At 49.9% G+C, this 13,329-nt stretch overlaps 5 protein-coding genes across 5 annotated transcripts; 3 read left to right on the top strand and 2 right to left on the bottom strand.

The window, feature by feature from the left end:
• Positions 1-702: 702 nt before the first annotated feature.
• Positions 703-1,622, top strand: AO090009000298 (uncharacterized protein; the record flags this gene model as incomplete). The annotated part of the gene is made up of 3 exons (XM_023234643.1): positions 703-799; positions 890-1,169; positions 1,238-1,622. The coding sequence occupies 3 exons, from the start codon at positions 703-705 to the stop codon at positions 1,620-1,622; spliced, it is 762 nt and encodes a 253-aa protein (XP_023088598.1).
• Positions 1,623-2,248: 626 nt separating this feature from the next.
• AO090009000297 (GATA transcription factor LreB) lies at positions 2,249-3,801 on the bottom strand (the record flags this gene model as incomplete). The annotated part of the gene is made up of 2 exons (XM_023234636.1): positions 2,249-3,749; positions 3,776-3,801. 2 exons carry the CDS (start codon positions 3,799-3,801, stop codon positions 2,249-2,251), a joined length of 1,527 nt encoding a protein of 508 aa, XP_023088597.1.
• Positions 3,802-4,160: 359 nt separating this feature from the next.
• Positions 4,161-8,259, top strand: AO090009000296 (MRX complex DNA-binding subunit; the record flags this gene model as incomplete). Its single annotated transcript, XM_001816725.3, has 3 exons — positions 4,161-4,216; positions 4,280-4,370; positions 4,426-8,259. 3 exons carry the CDS (start codon positions 4,161-4,163, stop codon positions 8,257-8,259), a joined length of 3,981 nt encoding a protein of 1,326 aa, XP_001816777.3.
• A 649-nt stretch (positions 8,260-8,908) lies between these two features.
• AO090009000295 (histidine--tRNA ligase) lies at positions 8,909-10,598 on the top strand (the record flags this gene model as incomplete). The annotated part of the gene is made up of 3 exons (XM_001816724.3): positions 8,909-9,766; positions 9,821-10,243; positions 10,311-10,598. 3 exons carry the CDS (start codon positions 8,909-8,911, stop codon positions 10,596-10,598), a joined length of 1,569 nt encoding a protein of 522 aa, XP_001816776.3.
• Positions 10,599-10,880: 282 nt separating this feature from the next.
• Positions 10,881-12,485, bottom strand: AO090009000294 (putative ubiquinone biosynthesis monooxgenase (Coq6); the record flags this gene model as incomplete). Its single annotated transcript, XM_001816723.1, has 2 exons — positions 10,881-12,241; positions 12,314-12,485. The coding sequence occupies 2 exons, from the start codon at positions 12,483-12,485 to the stop codon at positions 10,881-10,883; spliced, it is 1,533 nt and encodes a 510-aa protein (XP_001816775.1).
• Positions 12,486-13,329: the final 844 nt, after the last annotated feature.

Here is a 13,329-nt window from a genome sequence, read left to right as displayed (position 1 = left end):
CCAGTGATGCCAGTCTGTTGCTCAACCATGCAGATCAATCTCTCCATCACACGGCCTAGTGTGTGACGGCCGGCAGCCAATCTTCCACTTTCGCTATCTTATTGGTGATGAGCACCCGAGCCCCGGCTGGTGTTGGCGCTTCCCTGGCGGCAAGCATTGGCCAGATGCATCTCTGAGAAACAGTCAACTTGCGTTGCTCAAGAGTTTCTTTGCAATTTTGTCGCTGACTCGAGGCGCTAGTGCCCCTCTTCTGACCCTCGCCATGGGCCATAGAGGTCTGCCCTGGCGACCTGGGAGCGCTCTACTCCATATTTACGGCTTCGTCCCGGCTGATCCTCCAAGCCTTCCTCTGATAGTTGTCTTTCTTTTGTCTCTTTGTGCTCTACGTGTTTGGCCGTCCGATGCGACTGAGTTGAATGCCCAGCCAGCCGGTCTGGCCACAGCGTAACTGTTCAAGAACACTAGCTCACAGCGCAAATTATCTATCGAACGTTGTATGCCTCTACTGATCTACCAACTACTGGAACTCGTGTCTTCGCGGAAACAAATATACAACCGCCATCATGGTTTACTTAACACGAAACTGGCGCAAACACAACCTTTTTTATATTCTGATGGCCATTGAGCTTCCCATTACTATTGTCATTCTCACATTCACTGGGATTGCTTCTCACGATCTATACCGGACCAAATTATGGCAAGATGGAGCAGATAATGGCTTCAACAGTTCTCCCGATGAGGTTCTCTATGCTGCTGCGAACCATAGACCCTATAAAGTTCCTATGGTCTGGGGCTCTTTGTATGTATTCATTTTTTGCCCCACAATGTTTAGTTCTCAATCATACGACAATTCACTAACAGCATTATAGCATAACGAACTACAATCTAGTCCTTGGCGTTTTGAGCATCTTCATCTTAATAACCAAACTTCCTGTCCATATCCTGCGGATATTCTACCCGCCTGTGTCAGTATTCGTCCACGTGGGATTGTTCATAGTGTACATCGTGTCGGCCAGCTATCAAGCTGGTTCTGACAAGTCGGATCCTAAGCACCTACAATCAGGCCCACCGTGGTATATTACGAAGTCATGCAGTGTTGCTTCGAATAAAGATAACATCGGCTATTGTCAACAAGCCAAGGCGCTCTTTGGTTTTACTATCATTATCATGTGGGTGGCACCTAACATTATAATGATTCTTTCCCCTTAAACCCTGGTAACTGACATCGTATTCATAGTGTTCTTTATTTCGTCGAAATTATCGTGAGCGTCCACTCCTGCTTCGTGACCAAGGAGGAAAAGGCAGAGCGCGATGAACTCCGCGAAGAAAAGAGAACTATGAAGGAGTACGAAGATATGGTTCTCAGGACCCCCAGAACGTTCCCCATGATGAGCCCCGCGCTGCCTTCAGGGGGTACTACGCAGATGATGCCTACCATGTCGTCACGGAGCCCTGAGTTCAGTACATTCGGACATGGATCGTCAGATCTTCCGCTCCGGGACCATTTCAGCACACCAAACCCTCGTCCGCCAGCACAGCAAGAGTCATCGGAAACCTTGGCACCGGGGAACCAGCCTCAGATGTACTTTCCGCCGCCCCCTAAGAAGGCAGCGAAGGTGTGAATGTACTCGGAAATTTGTAAAAATGTCTTAAAAAAAATCTAATACCCACACGGTCATACGAGGGCCACTTATGTTTCTATTTCACTTCCCCTTTAGCGATCGATTTGCATGAATCGGGTGTTGTTAAAACCCTCATTGAGGCACTTGCAACAGGATATCATGAAGACTCACGTATTATGTCTGGGCATTTTCTTTTTGTCGTTTTTCCGACTGTCATTTGTTCATTATACCATTATCGCGAGAAGAGCAGCCGCCACGATTGACTGGCTAGTCGTGCTCAATCCCAATCTGATTGAATACAAAAAAAGATAGTAGACCGGAAGGGAGCCTTATCCATAAATCTCTTGAGTTTCAAAACTTGCACCATGCATAATTCTCTCACAGCACAACTGCTGGAAAGAATCTGCTGTCACCATCGGACAATGCCAAAATATTAACTGCCCACGAAGAAGAAATAGCAGGACGGAGCAAAATGCAGGGGTATCGCCGCAGGAATATGTTTCGCAATGCAGGAACGAGGAGTACAATGTTACAAGTGTTGCTGAGTACACGTAGTGGTGGTGGTGGTGGCTAGATTTGATCTTGCCGTTTCTTTTCCTTCTTGGCCCAGCGTACTGGATATGCTATTAGCTTGACATTTCCGACGAATAGGAAAAGAGGGTGTATTGGACTGCTGACTTACATCCGCATGCATTACACAGAGTCTTGGGTCCCTCAGGCCCTTTTCTCCACTCAGGAGAGTCAGAGGTTCCGCAATCGGTACACATGTATTCACCCTTTTGTCTTTTCTTTCGATCGCTGTCCTGGATGACGCGGGCCTGCTGGTCTAGCTTGGCTGACTCCATATCATAGCGGATGAGGCGACCCTGGCGAACACCAGTACTGAGTCCCTGGGAACGTTCACCATCACCGTAGTGTAGTCCCGTCAACATCTCGATTCCTTCAATATGAGACATGTCCTCCGTCTGGCCCAGTTCATCCGCGGCATTTTCCAGGTACGACCGGGAGTCGGGGTCATCGTTTGTGAGTGTGTCGGATGACTCGTTCTCCTCACCAGACCCAGTGGTATCGCGGAACGATGATTGATTGGAATTGGATCGGCCTGAATGAGAATTGTGGCGGAAACCAGAATCTCCCGTGGAGTCACCGGCATATAACTGTTGTCCTGATGCTAAGTCTTCCTCCTCTTCCTCCCTAAGCTGTGCTATTCTCTGGTTGAGTCGCACGTTCTCGATTTTATGCTCCAGGAATGAGTCGAGTAGCTGAGAGCCCCTCGTGGGATAAGGTCGGCACAGAAGGAAAACGCCAATGCAATCTTCGTTGTGATTTTCGGGACTGTCGTTCGGTTCGGACGTTTTCATATGCGGATGTCCATGTGCTTCCAAAAGGCAAGACGTATTGCTACTGTTGTCTTTCTTGCGAAATCGGAAATGGCAATGCACTGGACGAGTCGTCGTGATACACTCATTCATCTCCTCGGCAAACGTGGTCTTATCATCGTTGTGTATAAAGCGCTCCAAGGCGTTCTGCTGTAGTTGGTTTGCATCGTAGCCGGTGATGGATTTGCAAGATGGCGATGCATACAAGATCTTGCCGTCAGAGCTGAGAAGTAGTAGCATATCTTTCATCTCATTCAACACACGCTGCGGCCAACCCTGTTCATCCGCCGGGTCAGATGGGTTCTGCCCACCCGTATTGCCGGCCGGCGGTGATGGAAGTTTCTGAATCTCTCCTGCAAAAGAATCATGATCCTCGGTCTGCATTCTGTGCTGGTGATTCTGCGTTACCCCACTCTCGTGTTCGGCAGCGGTCCAATCCATCGTTGGCACCAGGGAAACCAACGATGTTTTTGCGGAGAGGAAATATTCTCTCGGACATGAGGAATGGCCACCCGTGGGAATGCAAGATACACGAGCCACTAAGGCTGCGATAGAGCTGTCAATTCCGGTGCTGTATAACAACGCCGGAGGGCCCACTCGCCGCGCCAATGAGATATTGTCCACCGTTTGGCAGGACTGGAACTTCTCGTCCAATGCTGGGCACTCAGGGGGTCCAGGCACTGAGGAGGATTCAATTGGTACCAACCAACTGAAGTCCTTTGGCCATATGTGCGAGAGCCACCATTTCCTATACTGGGTAAGAGGGTACAGTACCTGAGCACATGACGGGCGGCTATCATCTGTCAAAAGTACTTCCTAAATTCAATTTATTTTCCGACTTTAGTCGCATCGCCGCCACGTGATCTCGCGCCGCTTCCCCGCGTCGGCTCTAGTGTCCGTGACGCGCAGCACCAATGCCGAACGCCAAAGTGACCTGATTTTCCGGAACGCTGGTCGTGCAATATCACCAAGGGCACCTAGGAAGAACGAGGTCATTTGAAGGATAACCGAAAGACCTCATACATCTAGCCCAACGTCTATTTCCACACGTGCGGTTGCGCGTCACTCTCAAGATGTGAGTCGGGTGTTGTGGTCCTGTCTCCCGTCTTGCACTGACAAACTGGCAGGTGTAAGTGGTGCGGAGATCGACTGCGGGGCGATGAATCTAATATACTGTCCCATACTAGCGAAGATAGATAAGCTTTCAATTCTGGGGTAAGTGTATTTCCCGAAGGATTCCCGTCACCGATCGCTGATTCATTGTTTGCGTTGCTTTAGGGTTCGCTCCTTCGACAACACCCGTAGCGAAACCATCCAGTTCCACACCCCTCTTACGTTAATCGTCGGTTACAATGGTTCGGGAAAGACAGTACGGAATATCTAGACCAACTGAAGCAGTAACATTTCCACTAATCGGGCCTTAGACGATTATCGAATGTCTCAAATACGCCACCACCGGCGACCTTCCGCCAAACAGCAAGGGCGGCGCCTTCATCCATGACCCGAAATTATGTGGGGAGAAAGAAGTCTTGGCTCAAGTGAAGCTGTCATTCAAGGGCACGTCGGGTGCTAAGATGGTATCTACGCGAAGCCTACAACTCTCCGTGAAGAAAACCACCCGGCAGCAGAAGACGCTAGAAGGCCAACTGCTAATGATCAAAGATGGTGAAAGGACAGCTATCTCTTCAAGAGTTGCGGAGCTGGATCAGATTATGCCTCAGTACCTTGGGGTCTCCAAAGCCATCTTAGATTCTGTAATTTTCTGCCACCAAGACGAGAGCTTGTGGCCTATGAGTGAACCTTCAGTCTTGAAGAAGAAATTCGACGAAATATTCGAAGCGATGAAGTATACAAAAGCTATTGACAATATCAAATCTCTGAGGAAGAAGCAGAACGAGGAACTTGCCAAGTACAAGATCATGGAACAACACGCCAAGGAGGATAAGGAGAAAGCAGACCGAGCAGAAAAGCGATCGATCAAGCTACAACAAGAGATCGAAACCTTACGTGAGGAGACACAACAGCTTTCTCTGGAGATGCGACGTGTCGCTGAGCTAGCCGATAAAGCCTGGCGAGAGTCCGAAAGTTACTCCCAAGTCCTTGGTACTCTAGAAGGAAAGCGTATTGAGGCAAAAAGTATCCAATCAACTATCGACAATCTGAAAAGACACCTGGTCGAGCTTGATGATTCAGACGAATGGTTACAGTCAAACCTGGAACAGTTCGAGTCCAAGCAGCTTCAGTATGAACAGCAAGAGGAGGCTCGAAAGGAGAACTACATGGAGATCAAAGAGCAAATTGAGCGGACACGGCAAAAGCTAGGTGTTAAACAGGCAGAATACGGCAAGTTTGAGAATGATAAAGCCAATTTCGAGAGGCAGGTTGAACGGAGACGAAGGATGACCAAAGAGATCGCACGTAGCAACAATATTCGGGGATTTGACAACATTCAGGACCAGAATGATGTCGATGAATTTATGAGGAAGGTCAGGAAGTTGCTGAAAGATCAGAACCAGACCCTAGACCGGGTCAAGCGGGAGGCACAAGGCGAGCTGCGCGAAGTACAAACTGCTCTGAACGACATTGCACAGCAAAAGTCTGCATTGCAGGAGACCAAGAACGCTGCTAAGCGACAGATAGCCGCGAATGACAAGGAATCAACCACGTATCAAGGAAAGCTTAATGAAATAAACGTGGATGAAGGTGTTCAAGCGGCGCTTGAGGCCAACATCGAAGACATCCAGTCGCATCTGGATCAAGCTAAGGGGCGAGCAAAATCTGCTTCTTGGGACAAAGAGATCCACGACATCAATTCGGAAATTCGAGGCCTTGAAGATGAGAGTTCGCGCTTGAACTCAGAACTCATCGATGCCACTAAACGGGCCGGTGACTTGGCACGATTGGATCATCTAAAGAAAGAGTTGAAGGAGCGGGAGCGCAGCCTGGAAACTATGAAGGGCGCCCACGGCGAACGTCTATCAAAATTCGTCGGTCAAGACTGGAAACCTGATACCCTGGAGCAGGAATTCCAGCATGTGCTGGAAGAGGAATCCAAGCAGGTGTCCCGCGCTGAAAACGAACGAGATGGCGTCAGTAGGGAACTAGAGCAAGTGGAATTCAGACTCAAGAATACCAAGAAGGTTTTAGGCCAACGACAGAAGGCTCTAAAAGAATGCATCGAGGAGATTCGTGAAGCTATCAACGATGAACCCGAAGAATTTCCCGAGGTTCTCAAGCAACGACAAGCACAGCTTGATATTGCAAGAAAAGATGCTGAACAGTATGCTGGGATCGGCGAGTATATGGCAACTTGTCTGGAAACTGTTAAACAGTCGAAGGTGTGTAGGCTGTGCCATCGAGGCTTCAAGAGTGATGCCGAGCTGCAGACCTTCAGAAACAAATTGGAAAATCTGGTTAAGAAGGCTAAAAGAGATGCCGACGACGAGGATGTGAAGAACTTAGAAGAGGATCTTGAGGCTGCACGATCAGCCAGCACTTCCTATGATACATGGTCTCGTTTTCAGCAGACGGAAATCCCGGAGTTGGAAAAGGAAGAGGAGCAATACGTATTGCAGCGTGACGAGCTCCTCAATCAGTTGGAGGACCGCGACAAAATTGTCAGCGAAAAGACTGAAAAGAAAAGAGATGTCGAAGCTCTCGCCAAAACGGTCAACACGATCGTCCGATATGATGGTGAAATTAAATCCATCCGTTCCCAGATACAAGACCTTTCCTCTAAACAACAGGATACTACCTCAGCACGCACGCTCGAGGATATTCAAGAAGAGATAGCAGCTATTGGTGAAAAGTCTAGGGCTTTGAAGAAGAGTTTGTCGAAGCTCACACATGAAAAAGAGCAAACACAGACCGAGATTAACAACCTGGAACTACAGTTAAGAGACGTGAAGAGCAACCTCGACAACGCGAAATTTCAATTAGAAAGAAAGTCCGACCTCCTCGCTCGTATTGAAGAATACAAAAATCTCAACAACCAACAACGAGAAGCAATCGCAAAAGCCGATAGGGATATTGAGGATTTGACTCCTGAGCTTCTCAAGGTTCAAGCTAAGTATGACGATATTAGCCAGCGGGCCGAAGCACGCGAAAGAGAAATGCAACAAACAATCTCTCAGATGTCGGAGAGTGTACATCAGCTCGAGCTGGCAAACGAAGAGATTGATGCATATAATGAGCGGGGAGGTCCGACTCAACTGGAACGCAGTAAGCGCGAACTCGAGAATATCGAGAAGCAGATTGGCCAGCTCGAAGCCGAACAGGCGAATATAACGAAAGAGATCAACAAGATATCTTCCCAGCTGAAGGATAGCGAGAACACCAAGCGTCAATATGCGGATAATCTCACATATCGTCAAGCAACTAGGGCGCTTGACGAGGTCACACAAGAGATCGAACAGTTAGCAGCCCAGAACGCAGAGGTTGATCGGAGCCGGTTCAAGGACGAGTCAGAACGTCGAACCCGCGAACATAACGCACTGGCTGCAAAGCAAGCTGGCAGGATGGGCGAGATGAAATCTAAAGACGATCAACTGATGCAGCTTCTAGCAGACTGGAACACAGATTATAAAGATGCGGCGTCCAAATACAAGGAAGCACACATCAAGGTGGAGACCACGAAAGCTGCGGTGGATGACTTGGCTCGCTACGGAGGAGCCCTGGATAAGGCCATTATGAAATACCATGGCTTAAAGATGGAGGAGATCAATGCCATTGTCGGAGAGCTATGGCAGAAGACCTACCGAGGCACTGACGTTGATACTATCCTTATCCGCTCCGATAATGAAAATGCCAAGGGTAACCGGTCCTATAACTACCGAGTCTGTATGGTCAAGCAGGGAGCGGAAATGGATATGCGTGGACGCTGCAGCGCAGGACAAAAGGTACTCGCAAGTATCATCATCCGCTTGGCTCTCGCAGAGTGCTTTGGTGTCAACTGCGGTCTGATCGCGCTTGACGAGCCGACGACGAATCTTGACCGGGATAATATCCGGTCCTTGGCTGAGTCGCTACATGATATCATTCGCACTCGTCAGGCGCAGAGCAATTTTCAGCTCATTGTTATCACGCACGATGAGGAATTCCTACGCTACATGCAGTGCGGAGACTTCAGCGACTACTACTACCGGGTGTCTCGGAACGAGAAGCAGAAGTCCATCATCGAAAGACAGTCAATCGCAGAGGTAGGCAGAATTCCCAATCGTTTTTTCGACTTTCATGCTAACGGATTGCAGGTTATGTGATTCTCAGCCGAATGGACCGATGGATTGAATTGCTGTGATGTAAAAAGATCTCTATTGGCAGCATCATAATGAGCGGGAAATGTGGGCAACTAAGGCGCAAAGTAAACTTCATTTAACTATCTTGCTACTATGTATATCATCCCGGGTATGGAACTTGTATTTACCAATTGATTAATTAAGAGAAAGAGAGAGAGAGAGAGATACCTTTATGCGCCGTGACTTGCCCTGAGTCTGAGCCCTAACTTCCCGATGGAGGTGGGCAACGGAGACGGCGAAACATACCCGATCCAGCGGAATATCAAAGAAAAACAGAAACGGCAGGAAAGGATCCAATCACAGGCTCGGACCAGAAAATCGAGTTGACTCATGCTTTAGGGATTTAGAACTTGAAGTATTTCCATTCCAACTGTCTTGGATGAAGTCTACTCTCTCATCCGGCCTTCTGCGCTCAGCACGACGAGCAATTGCCGACCCGGTAGTCGTCACCCTCCGTCGTCGGGCCTTGACAGCGACAGCGGCCGTTCGCCCAACAGCCCTCAAGAATATTATTAGTACTAGTAGTATTCACGACCCCACCATCCCCCACTACCGCCACTCTTCTTCGTCTTCCTCCTCCTCCAACCTCGATTCGTCGCGCCCGGTAGACACGATGGGTAAGGAAAAGAACAACTTCAACCTCAAGACCCCTAAGGGTACCAAGGACTGGTCTGGGTCCGATGCCCTCCTCCGCGATCGCATCTTTACCACCATTGCCGATGTCTTCAAGCGTCACGGCGGCACGGCGCTGGACACCCCCGTCTTCGAGCTGCGCGAGATTCTCGCCGGAAAATATGGCGAGGACTCCAAGCTCATCTACGACCTGCAGGACCAGGGTGGTGAGATCTGCTCCCTCCGCTACGATTTGACCGTTCCCTTTGCCCGTTGGCTCGCCATGAACCCCGACGTGCGCAGCATGAAGCGTTATCATATCGCCAAGGTGTATCGACGGGATCAACCCGCCGTCAGCAAGGGTCGCATGAGGGAGTTCTATCAGTGTGACTTCGATGTTGCTGGTACCTTCGACCCTATGGTCCCCGATGCCGAGGTCTTGAAGATTGTCACCGAAGTGTTCGAGGAGCTTGGATGGCAAGGTCGTTACAGCATCAAGATCAACCACCGGAAGATCTTGGATGGTGTCTTCGAGGTGTGTGGTGTGCCGGCAGACAAGATCCGCCCCATTTCTAGCGCAGTGGACAAGTTGGATAAGATGCCTTGGGCCGATGTCCGGAAGGAGATGGTTGAAGAGAAGGGCCTTGACGGCGCCGTCGCGGACAAGATTGAAACATATGTCGTCAAGAAGGGTACACGGGACCTTCTTGAGACTCTGTTGAAGGATGAGGCTCTCCTGGCCAATGCCTCCGCTAAGGCTGGTCTGGAGGATATGGGTCTCCTTATGGACTACTTGGAGGCTTTCGGAGTCCTCGACCGTATCTCTTTCGACATGAGTCTTGCTCGTGGATTGGATTATGTCAGTTCCATTTCTATATCTATAATGGTTGCACTTTTACTAATAGGTTTACAGTACACCGGTGTCATCTACGAAGTTGTTACCGAAGGCTCCGCACCAGCCGTTTCATCCTCTGCTCCCGAGGCGGAGAAACTGCAGAAGTCAGGAAAGAAGAGCAAGTCTAAGGGCAACGCCGATGACGATGACAGATCCAATGACCCCACTCTGGGAGTGGGAAGTGTTGCCGCTGGTGGCCGCTACGACAACTTGGTTGGCATGTTCTTGCCCAAGGCTCAGATCCCCTGTGTTGGTGTCTCATTCGGTGTCGACCGTATCTTCTCCATCACCAAGGCCCGCCTTGAGCGTGAAAAGAGCGCCGAGGCTCTGCGCAGCAGCGAAGTCGACGCTTTCGTCATGGCTTTCGGCGGCAAGGGCTTCACCGGCATGCTAAAGGAGCGCATGAACGTCTGCCAGACTCTGTGGAACGCCGGTGTCAAGGTAAGCCTGGCTCTTGATTGCGCTTGTTGAATCTTTTAAACAGAATGTAGACTAACCCTTGAGACAGGCCGAATTTTCCTACAAGGTTAAGCCCAAGCTCCCACAACAGTTCAAGGCCGCCGAACAAGGCGGTGTCCCCTTCGCCGTCATCCTGGGTGAGGACGAACTCGCTGAAGGCAAAGTCCGCATCAAGGAAATGGGTCTCGAGGACGGCCACCCCGAGAAGGAAGGTGTGCTGGTGGATCTCGCTAGTCTTCCCGCCGAGGTAAAAGCCCGTGTCGCTAGGAAGAGGGATCAAGCGTCCGCTGTAACACAACAACTCGAGGGCCTTAACGTCAATGCCCCGACGAACTAGATTAACAAAACAACAAGATGAAAAGGAAATGCCAATACCCGATTTAGATTTCACGTTTACTCCTTGTTTGGGATACGTAGCATGCAAATAACATGTCTTGAGAAGTCTTTCGAAAGTTTTTCATTCGTGATAATGTACATATTGCAGATTTGGCGTCGTATAATGGATCTTATACAAGGTCATATTTGATATATAAGTAATACAAGGGGGAAGGAGACGAACGACTTGAAGTGGGCAGTAAAGATGCAGTGGGGAGGGCACAATTCAACTTCAACCACTCAATCAACCCTCGGCATTCTTCATCAAGAATCCCTTAACAAAAGGTAACCGATCAATGATCTCCAAACCCAAACTGCGACCCCATGCGACCGGCCCATGGCCCGGAACATTGTAAAGCTTATGCAACATATCACAGACACCTCCGATCTTAGCGTTTACAGCCCACCGTTCGGCGGTGTATTTCTCTAAAGAAAGAATATCACCGATATCCATTCCATGGTCGACTGCGTATTCGATCGTCTTGGAGAGGGACGCCACATCACCCATTCCAAGGTTGAGACCTTGTCCAGCGAGCGGATGGATTACATGGGCGGCATCGCCGACCAGAGCCACGCGCGGTGAGATGTAGGTTGATGCATGTCGGAAGCGCAGAGGGAAAGAGGCCACGCTGCCCTCCTGCACGCCGTTGACCATGGGCGGGACTTGGGAGGCTTGCGGGGTATGTTGCAGACGCCAAGTCAGTTCGCTCTCGTGTAAATCCTCGTAGTCCGATGCAGAGTTTGCTGGGCGCTCCATGCGCATCATATACTTGAGGTCGGTCATAGAAAGGCGGAATGCGGCATTGACCATAGCGATGAACGCTTTCGGGGAAAGAGACTTGAGATAGGCGGCGTTTTCTACCGTGGTGGACCACACTAGTGTTGCGTGGTTGTTGGGGAGTGGTAGCAAAGCAACTGGGCCGCCGAGGGAGGGCAGGAAGCGCTGGTAGGCGGTTCTCGTGCCGATAGGAAATGAGACCTGATCAGGGTCGGCAAGGGAAAGAGTCGCAACGACGCCGTGGCGGTTGTAGTCCCAGCCCTCGGTTGCGATGTCGGCGAACCGGCGGACAGGGCTGTTGATACCGTCCGCACCAACTAGTAGTCTTGCGGCGATCCGAGTGGGGAGTTGCGACTGTGCTGTGCCGTTTGGAGCGAGGGAGAGAACAGGCCAGGCTGATAGGTCCGGTCCGTCCGGGTGGTCCGTACCGTTTTCGATAGATGAGACGGTTGTGTTCGAGAAGATTGAGATGTTCTCGTCTCCAGATGCCGCGATGCGCGACAGAAGTCCGCGGACGAGATTGGCGTTTTCCGTCATTGTCGCGACTGTGGGGAGATTCTCGAACGGGGAGGTATCCGCGGACCAGTCGAAAGTTATGCGGGAATCTGTTTCGCCGTCCCATACTTGCATCTCCTGGTATTCTTGAGCTCGGTCTGTGTCAAGATGTTCCCAGGCACCGATCTTCTTCAGGAACGACACGGACGAGGGCGTTAAACTGCTGACTCTGTTTGAGAAGTGCTGTGAATCGAGGCTCCAGGCGCGAGCTTTTTGGAGGTCCTGGGTCTCGATGAGGGCTACCCTGAGCTTTGAGGTTAAGGGGGAGGCACCTATATAGAACCATTAGTCTTGCGCAGCGGAGTTGAGTGGATTGGAAAAAGTTCAAGTAGAGAATGCCTTACGCAAAGCTGCTAGTAACCCTAGACCTGCTGGGCCACCTCCGACACACACCACATCGTAGACATCGGGGGCTTGATCGGGCTTGGACCCAAATCTTCTACGGCCCACAAGGCGGCCAGACCGACAGGAGGGGCAAACATAAGGCCGGAGTGCCGACCGAGTAAATGGCCGCATCATGAGTATGCGTCTGGATTCAGGAAACAATGAAGTTGAATCTTCGGAGAAAGCAGTCGGCGATGGGGTGATGATGTGCAAACAACGCAAACAGAAATCTTTCTACTGATGGCACATTTTTAATGCGCGGATTACCATCCACTGAGTGGAAAACCATTAATAATGTCTAATCAGTGTATACAGCGTGCTAAGACCCTATAAGGTATAAGCCTATAGCTAATGGCACATACAAGCTCATCTATGGGTGGCCTCCGAATATAGTGGAACGCAACGAACATATCTAGGGTTCCGGCGTACCGCCTGCCCGAAGTAAAATATTCTGCCTGCCCTGGCTAGGCGGTATTCACGATTCTTATGGCATATTGAACCTGTTATCATATTCAAATTCAATGAAGAGAAAAGACGGGGACATTAATATTGGCTTAAAAACAAGTTTAAGAGGCCAAGAGCTCCGGTTCTGTTACAGCTGGACAATATATCTTACCCTCATCTTCTGAACCCAAATATATGAAACCGAGCGATGATGCGCGTGCTAAGTCAAACAATAGTACGATTACTTGCAATTTCAGACAGAATACTAGGCTTTTAGCGTCGCTTTATGGACTTGTTAGCATCAGGGCTAAATGTTGATGCTCTTTAGCACCAAAGATGTCAGCTACACAACAATGAGCATGTCCACGACCGCTTCCTGCTTGTAGAATGAACTCATTGTCGTGGACTGGTCCTATAAAACCTTGTCCTTTGCGATCATACAGTCCGACAACTTCCTAGTTTCATTAGTCTTGGTCGCCACTTTCTGGGGTAAGTTTGCAAGTTTTGAGCCATAGCTGGTGGAGATGGCCGG

Source organism: Aspergillus oryzae, chromosome 1 (genome assembly GCF_000184455.2).
Source record: "Aspergillus oryzae RIB40 DNA, chromosome 1".
In the NCBI taxonomy this organism is placed as follows: Eukaryota; Fungi; Ascomycota; class Eurotiomycetes; order Eurotiales; family Aspergillaceae; genus Aspergillus; species Aspergillus oryzae.
This window is presented reverse-complemented; position numbering and strand designations above follow the sequence as displayed.